Genomic DNA, 8,563 nt, shown 5'->3' with positions numbered 1-8,563 from the left:
CGGTATGGGTGGAGGGGACCCTCGGTCGTACGTCTCTCCGTCGCATCCGACAAAGTCGGTCATTTTTTTTTCCACGGGCCACAGTGACCATACAGGCATGCACACCAAAATTTGTCGCGTTCCGACGCTGTAAGGATTTTCTATGATTTTCCGACCCGAAAACCCGAAAAACACTGTCCGAACGTAACGCAACGTGCGTTCGTAGTCCGATTTCGTTCATCTCTGGCGTGCGGTACCCGGGCGGGTCCCCACACGCGTTGGCAAAAGTTGGGTGCATTCCGGCAAACCGCACTGGCACTTGCTGTGCAACCCGGTGGTTTCGGTGCGAAAAGGTGTGTACCGAACACCTTTTTTGTGTAACTTGAAAACATGCCCAAATTTTTTTACCGCATTGTATCTACATGAGAATCATGCGTGCCAATTTTATGTGCATTTTGGGTCTGTTTGCATTTTCTACGGTTTTTGGCTTCGACAGTACAAAAACACTGTTTTTAATTCAAAATTATTTCATACTAACTTTTTTTAAAAAAAATTACGAATTCCTTCTTCTAATTTCATTTTTTTCCTTTTCCTTTCTTCCTCTCTTCATCTTTTTTTTATATAATTTTTACTATTCTTTCAATTATACCGGTAAACTATTTAATTTTAATTTCTTTCGGGTCACTTTTATTTTATAAAATGATTCACTTTTTTTCATAAAATTTCATACTAATTTACATTCCAACATAACGATAAACGATAGTTCATTCAACATAACGACAGTTCATTTTACATTAAAACATAAAAAACTATTAAACATGACTTAATTAAACTTAATTAAACATAATGACTTAATCCTAATCTACTCGTCGTCGTCGGAGTCGGCTAGGTCGACGATATCGCCCGCACCGACGTCATCATCGTCGTCACCGTCGTCGTCGTCGCTGCTCTTGCCGCCGTCGTCCCAGTAGCCGTTGTCGCCCTCCTCTGGAGCCACCTGCGGCTGCACCGCTTCGATGGCCGCCGCCGCATCCAGTGCAGCCTGCAGCTCGGCGGCCTCTGCTGCCGCCGCCATAGCCGTCGCTGCCTCTCTCGCCTCCGCGGCCGCCGCCACGGCCGCCGCTTCTGCCTGCGACGCCCGCAGTGCGATGAGATAGCCGGGGCAGTCGTCGGGGTCGCCGTCCTCGCGCAGTGCGAACTGCTCCGGCGGGATCTCGACGACGGGAGGGGAGGCGGGCCGGGCGATGGCGGGAACCGGACGGCGGGACGAGCTCGGAGACGGCGCGGCCGCCAGAGGGGGACGGCGGGGCCGGCGCGGGGCGGAAGACGAGCCGCGCGCGGCAGACGACGAGCCGCCCGGGCCCGACGACGAGCCGTCGGTCCGCGACTCCCGACGAGCTTGCGTGACGACGGCCCGGTAGTTCTTGCCCTTCCAAAATCTTGCGCGGCTGACGATGTTCCACCGGCCGCCCTCGTGCTGGCGCAGCTCGTCCGGCGTCGCACCGGGCCCCCTCGCCGGGTACCCGTCGGCGGTGATGTGGAACGCGTGAGGCAGACGGCAGCCCGGCGGCACCATCATCCCGAGACGGATGAGCTCGTCTGCCTCCGGCGTGCCCAGGCTCGTCGGTCACAAGCTACCGCCACCGTCGGACGCCATGGAGGCCGCCGGGAAAGGGAGCTCGTCGGCGGTGGAGCGCGTCGGTGGGTGGGGTTAGCGGGGCGAGGCGCGTCGAGTGGAGTGGGGGGAGGCAGACGGGGCGACGAGCGGCGTTTTAAAGACAGGCGTCGGTGGGTGGGGGAGGTCGTCCGGTAGGTGACCGACGCCCGGCTTAACGCCGGCATTAATGGCGCATCAGGCCGGCGGCCGTCTCGGGAACCGCCCTTGACCGACGCTTAGACGGCAAGCAACCGCCCGTCCCCACACGTCGCGTCGTGTAATTATTTTTTTCATCCAGCCGACGCCACGTCGCCACGAGTACGTCGCGTCGTTTTTTTTTTCTTTGGTCGTCGTCGTACGTACGCGGACGGACGCGTGTACGGGGTAGTCGACGTACAGCCCCGTCGCGCGGGTACGGCCCCGTCGCGCGGGCTGCGGCTTTTTATGTGCTGGGGCAATCCTACCCTTTTTAATGAAGGGGTACGGAGCGATCTCAGCCGTTGTTGTATTTAGGGGGTTGTACCGAAGAAGAAGTGTATAGAATATCATATAATTGACATTAATATAAACATTATGTGAGTGATATGTGTAAATCTAGCTACGTAAATACACGGCTTGCTACGCTAGTTTTACATGCTATAGCAGCCAGTCCTCGCAGATGTTAACTGTATCAAGCAGAACTCTGCTCATAATTGTCGTAACTGTCCATGAAAAGAAGATCTGAAAGAGGGAGTGGTATGTTACTCATGTGGATACTGAAGCATGAAACTGACCATGGATTTCAGCCATCAAATGGGTCACTCGCTGAAAGATCAGATGCTCTGCGGAAGCACCAAGCGCTGTCTCCCTGGCGTGCGACAACCAACACCGTCATAGGGCACTCGCTGACCCTTCTTGCCATAGCCAAAGCTTTCAGCTTGGTGCACGTCTCATCATCCTCCAATGCAGTGTCTCCGTTGACCAGACCGACCACCAGTTTCTCCAGCATTTGTGTTCTCTCAAGGATGAATCTGAGGAATGCAAGCTCCATGCGCTTCCCTCGGAACTGGCTGAACACCACCTTCTTGACGTGTGCCTCCAGGCAATCAATAGGGGCTACCTCCTGCCAGAACTTGAGGTTGCACTTACCACTGGGCTCATCAGCTTCATCGGACTGAAAAGATCAGTGTATGCTCAGTGTACACAAAGTTCTTGTAACAAGATATTTTGCATGTACACCATCATCATGTTCCAAATGCATGAACAAGCATCCAGCACTAACTAGTAACTAAGATTTTTTTTAATTAACATATCATAAGTTTTTTTATGCATAAGCAAGGATTTTTATCAGCATCAACATTTCTTTTGCATGAATAGACAAGTTACTCTCTCGGTAGTTTTTCAGATGAACAAGAAATTTTCTGGTGATTGTTACAAAAAAATGCACGCACAAGAAATCCCGATCAACAGCTTATCTTTTTTCTGTGTACAAGCATTATATTTTACTGCCATGAAAAAATGAACAAATTTCGGTTTTCGGATGACCAACTAAAAGTATTACACATTTTTTCAACATTTTATCAAACAAGCCAGATCAATTTTGTAATATCAAATAAATATATGATGCATATTTGTTCCTTGTTACAGTTCAACCAAAAAGTAAAAGGCATGCTCATTACAAACGTACTCCCTCTGTAAATTAATATAAGATCATTTAGATCACTACATAATTGTTGGAGCATGATAAACGAGGGGGTCTGAAGCATGAACGACATATTTTTCTGCATGAAACATGTATATGGAGCATGAACATGCTATATATATGATTAAACAAAATATGAAAATATATCTATGGATCACGATGAAACAAATTGGATCTGGACATAAATAACGTGTGGATATAGATCATGAACATGAGGTTATCTCAAGAAAGGAGAAGGAGGAGGATGGAGTATGTGTATTTCTTACCATGACGTGCAACGTCTCGACATTGGGAAAGCATCTCAGGAAGGTGGGGAGCATCTTGGTCTCCTTGCGGATTCCAAATCGCACTTTCAAAGCCAATATTTTAACACTTGGAACCATGTTAGCCGGGCTCATCCTTGTTCCAGGCTGCAGTAAAATTAAGACTCAATGAGACTGGAAATCATTCTTGGAATCAAGGGGGACACATATCTCTGAGCCATGGTATACTATGTAGTGGTGAAAAATTCAAGCAGCGGAGGAGAGCTAGGGAGCACTAGGACACCTGGATGACGGTGTTGCCGATCTCTAGCGCGTGTATGCTTGGTTCCAAGTAGCCCAGGACGCGCAGCTCAGGGGCGTAGCCAATCTTCACGTTGGTGGGGAACACGCCGCTGGGGGCACCCGGGCACGTCTGCCAGAGGATGAGACGCTCCAGACGCGGGGTTGCCACAACGGCGACTTCACGTGCCATGGACATCCACAAGACGGCGCAGCGGAGGCTGCGGCTGCCTACGCGGACGTGAGAGGAAGGGTTGGTGCTGAGGATAATCGCGAGCGTCTCGAGCACGGGGCTACACTGGAGCAAGTACTCGATCTCCCCGGCGCTGATGACGGTGCTGCAGAGGCCGATCTCCCGGAGGTGGGGGAAGACCTGAGGGCCGGCGGGAAGGCCGGGGATGTCCGGGAAGTACCAGAAGCCGAGGTAGAGGCGGCGGAGGGATGAGATGAGGAGGACGTCGGCGGGGAGGTACACGTCGAGGGGGAACGGCCTGTTGACGAAGATGAGGTCCTCCACGCGTTTGTCGGCGAGGGAGCGGAGCCAGCGCCGCAGCGCGCGGTCGTGCGGGGCCATGTAGCAGCAGGTGAGGTGGACGCAGCGGAAGGGGCCTGGGTGGGAGGCGATGATACAGTCGACGGCGGTGAAGATGGCTTCCCAGTCGATTCTCGGTGGGCCGCCGGGCTGGAGGAAATCGTCGTTGCCGGGGAGACCGAGGGCGAGGAGGTCGGTGTCCTCGAGGACGAGCGGCGTGCAGGCCCAGAGGCGGCGCCAGCGCGGGGAGAGCGTGGTGGTGCGGGCGGCGTCCTTGGCGGGGAGGCGGGAGACGATGTTGGAGAGTAGTGCGTTCGGTAGGCTGCTGATGCGGTCCTCCGCGGCGCGCCGGAGGAGGATGGGGATTGGGCGGAGAGGGAGAGGGTCCCACGGGCGGCGGAGAAAGGAGGGTCGGGGAGGCAGGTGAGGACGGTGGACATGAGAGCTTCAATGGGCAGGCGCCGCCCGGATGAGGGGCGACGGCTTGAGCTTGGCATCACTGACGGTGGTGGGATGGAGGACGCGGTGGCGGTTTAGTTTGCTGTGTAGGGTTTGCCGCATCAGATTTTCTGCCAAACTATACTGGAATGTGACTCTGGTGCCACTTGGGAGTGACCAATATGGAATATGCTAACAGGCGAGTCTTATTTTGCATCAATTTATGCCTAACCACATACAAAGCCCAAATCAGGCAATCATTTTAGTGATAAAGAAGCAGCAGCTCTATGACCTCAAGTCAATCGCATACACTATCAAATTTTGGCGACAAATAAGCCAGCAACACTCAAGCATGGCTTGCCTGCACCTTCATGGTTACTTCCAAAAACGAAAGGAATTAAAACGATTCATGGTTACTTCCAAAAACGGAAGGAATCAACAAGATTAATTATTGCAATTACTGAAAAGCGGACTAGTTTGTGCCATCAGCTTAACCTTTCAGTGGCAACACCAACATAAGTTCTTCAATTCCGGTGACTACGTCTACATGCACCTTCAACATAAGTTCATCAGCTCAACCTTTCAGAAGCTTCTGACTTACAGCACATCCGGGAGAGCACATGCACCTTCATTCTTCAATTCCATCATTAAACGCCGGCAATACCAAAGGCCGCAGATAATCACAAATTGACAAATCACATGAACGATACAATACATAGTATGCTTCAATGTAAGTTCTGAGATATAATGGATCATCATTGCAGAAAATTACTACTACTAGATTGTAGCACAAATTTGCAAATATCACCTGTACTAATCGGCACAAGTAAGAAATACAGTAAGACATTTCAACTAAAAATGCAGCACATGAAACGAATTCACGAGAAAATGGGCACACAAAATCACATGAAACGCACAAATGTCTGCAATTTAGCCAGTTGGGTACAATTCAGCAGGAGCAAACATTGCATGGACTACTGGCCATCTAGCTGCTGGACCAGAAAACTCTACTACCATCAAGACAAAACATAAGCCAAGAATTCAGTCTAAATAAGTGCTCTTGCCAGCGGATAACTCAAACAAGCAAAGTATGTTGCAGTTTAGCAAAAGAAACGGCAATGCTGTATCACGATCGAAACATATCAGCTACAGATAGCACCTTGATCAGCTTCAGCTATCAAATGGGTCACTCTTGGAGAGATTGGACGCTGCGCGGAAGCTCCAATCACTGCCCCCACTGCTGCGCACCAAGATTGAGAATTTTGAGTCTCTGCTGGCACGCTTGGTGCTGCAAGCCAAAGTTTTCAGCTTGGCCGCCACCCTCTCCTCTGAAGCAGGGTCTCCATCTGCCAACACGACCACCATTTTTTGCAGAAGCTGTGCTCTCTCCACGACAAACCTGAGGAACACGACCTCGCTCCGGTTCCCTCGGAAGTTCTTGAACACCACCTTCTTGGTGTGTGACTGCAGGCATTTGATGGGTCCGACATCATGCCAGAACTTGAAATTCAGCTTGCCAGTGGGCTCATCAGCTTCAGCAGACTGCAGAATCAGCATTTAACTAGTTGGATCAGATCAACCAGACTGCCCCGACACAATCATCAGATAATAAGTTGAGTTGAGACGGTGTAAAATGCTAAATTAGGAGATTGCAAATGGAATCTCACCATGACATGCAATGTCTCGACATTGGGGAAGCATCTGAGGAAGGTAGGCAGCATCTTAGCCTCTTTGCGCACTCCAAATCGCACCCTTAACGCCAGGATCTTGACACTTGGAATGGTGGTGGTGGGGCTGGGCCTTGTGCCAAACTGCAATTTGTGTGCAATTCAGTACCAATCATAAATATGTGGATCAGTGCATATGCAAATAGCTAAGAGTAAACATGATAAGTCCATTAAAGGAATTAAGCTAGCTAGACCTCGATGACGGTGTTGCCGATCTCGAGCACATGGAAGCTTGGCTCCAAGTAGCCGAGCACCTTGAGCTCCGGCGCGTAGCCAATCTTGACTCTGGTGCGAAAGTCCTTGCCGAGCCAGGCACCAGGGCAGTCGTTCCACAGGATGAGGCGCTCGAGACACGGGGCGACGACCACGGCTAGCGCGTCCGCGAGGGACATCCAGAAGAGCACACAGCGGATGCTGCGGCTGCGGACGCGGACGTTGCGCGGCGTGTCGTAGCAGAGGATGAGCGCGAGCTTCTCCAGGACGGGGCTGCACTGAAGTAGGCGGTCCAGGTCCTTGGTCTTGATGTCGGTTTTGCAGAAGCCGAGCTCGGCGAGGTGCGGGAAGACGTGGGCGCCGCTGGGAAGGTCATTTGTGTCCGGGAACTTGTCCCAGAGGCCGAGGTACAGGCGGCGGAGGGAGGCGACGCGGAGGATCTCCGCAGGGAGGGTGTTCTTGAAGGGCCAGTTGGGGAAGTTGATGAGGACGAGCTCCTGGATGGACTTGGCGGCGAAGAGGTGGAGCCAGCGGACGAGCGCACTGCCGCCGCGAGCGGACGCGTAGTTGCAAGCCGTGGTGAGGTGGACGCAGCGGAAGGGTCCCGGGTGGCCGGAGAGGATGCGGGAGAGGGTATTGGTGAGGGCGCGCCAGTCGATGAGGCCAAAGGTGTCGCCGTCGTCGTCGTCGTCGGCTTCGGCGAAGTCATCGAAGATGTCGGTGTCGTCGAGGACAAGAGGCGTCGATGGCCGTAGGCGGCGCCAGCGCGGGGAGATCGCTGCGGTGCGCGCGGCTTCCTTGACGGGGAGGCGGGAGACGATGTCGGCGAGCAGCGCGTCCGGGAGGCGGCTGATGCGATCCTCGCCGCCGCCGCCGGGGCAGGTCGAGGAGAAGGCAGCGGAGAGGGAGCCGTCGCCGGTGGAGGATGGCGCGGCGGGGACGCAGGCCAAGATGGCCCGCATGATGCCGGCCATGGTTGCTGGCATCGTCACCGGCCTCGCCGGGAGGAGACGAAAGAGAGGGTTTTCAGGAGTGAGAGAGGGAGCAGGTGGAGACGGAGAGACGGTGCTCGGCCTTGTCGTTTTGTACAAGGATGTAGGGTTTGGTCGCTGGCTGGGCCGAATGTCGGATCCGACTTGCCTGCTTTCTTTCCATGCTCCCATCCATGCTTCTATTTCATCCTATGGTTGTCTTTTTTTTTCTTTTTCTAATTTAATCATCCCCTGATTTTAAGGGGGTGGGGTCGGGCCTTATTTTGTTCCAATCAAAATAAACCACGTACACGGGAGCACGGATGAGCACACGCCGGGGGAGCAGGCAAGTCTCATCCCCGAATGTCGTGGAGCAAACTCTCTTCTGGGCCCAGCAGATGATTTCCGTCAACCTGTTTCCAGTTTATCATTTCAAATTACCCTAAAAAAAGTTTATCATTTAAAATACGTTTGTCCCTGCCAATAGTTCCCTCTTGTTAGGGTTTTCATTCTCTCGGAGGCGACTACACCACCGTAGAGCTCGCTTCTTCCCTGCCGCCATTCCCCCCTTGTTTCCTCTCAATTCGGACTGAAACGTGGCGATCCTTGCGACCGCCACCCCGTCTTGGTCGGGACACATCGGGGCTACGACGTGCTAGGGTTCCCACCCAAACCTTGATCGCTCCAATCGGGCTAGGAACCAGATGGAGAAGAGCGCGCCATCAGGTTCGGCGTCCGCTTCGATGTCGGGATCAATGACAGTCAGCGACGTGGAATCGTTGATGAAGGAATTAGGGTTGCGTGAAGAAGACTTGGATGATGT

General features: G+C 52.7%; 1 protein-coding gene and 1 pseudogene across 1 annotated transcript; both read right to left on the bottom strand.

Moving 5' to 3' along the window:
* Positions 1 to 2,219: 2,219 nt before the first annotated feature.
* LOC119281315 lies at positions 2,220 to 5,104 on the bottom strand (annotated as a pseudogene).
* A 616-nt stretch (positions 5,105 to 5,720) lies between these two features.
* LOC119281314 (F-box/FBD/LRR-repeat protein At5g22660-like) lies at positions 5,721 to 7,755 on the bottom strand. Its single transcript, XM_037561851.1, has 3 exons — positions 6,751 to 7,755; positions 6,497 to 6,640; positions 5,721 to 6,371 (listed from the first exon to the last, which is right to left on the bottom strand). The coding sequence occupies exons 1-3, from the start codon at positions 7,753 to 7,755 to the stop codon at positions 6,000 to 6,002; spliced, it is 1,521 nt and encodes a 506-aa protein (XP_037417748.1). The 3' UTR covers positions 5,721 to 5,999.
* Between the last annotated feature and the right edge of the window lie 808 nt (positions 7,756 to 8,563).

Source organism: Triticum dicoccoides, chromosome 3B, assembly GCF_002162155.2.
Source record: "Triticum dicoccoides isolate Atlit2015 ecotype Zavitan chromosome 3B, WEW_v2.0, whole genome shotgun sequence".
Taxonomy (NCBI): Eukaryota; Viridiplantae; Streptophyta; class Magnoliopsida; order Poales; family Poaceae; genus Triticum; species Triticum dicoccoides.
This window is presented reverse-complemented; position numbering and strand designations above follow the sequence as displayed.

What these genes read in the sequence shown, in the direction of transcription:
- LOC119281314 (XM_037561851.1), bottom strand. Translation starts at nt 7,755, where the DNA reads ATGCCAGCAACCATGGCCGGCATCATGCGGGCCATCTTGGCCTGCGTC. An exon ending in TCGGCAACACCGTCATCGAG is followed by an intron (nt 6,641 to 6,750) that starts GTCTAGCTAGCT and finishes CACAAATTGCAG; the next exon opens with TTTGGCACAAGGCCCAGCCC. An exon ending in TCGAGACATTGCATGTCATG is followed by an intron (nt 6,372 to 6,496) that starts GTGAGATTCCAT and finishes CTGATTCTGCAG; the next exon opens with TCTGCTGAAGCTGATGAGCC.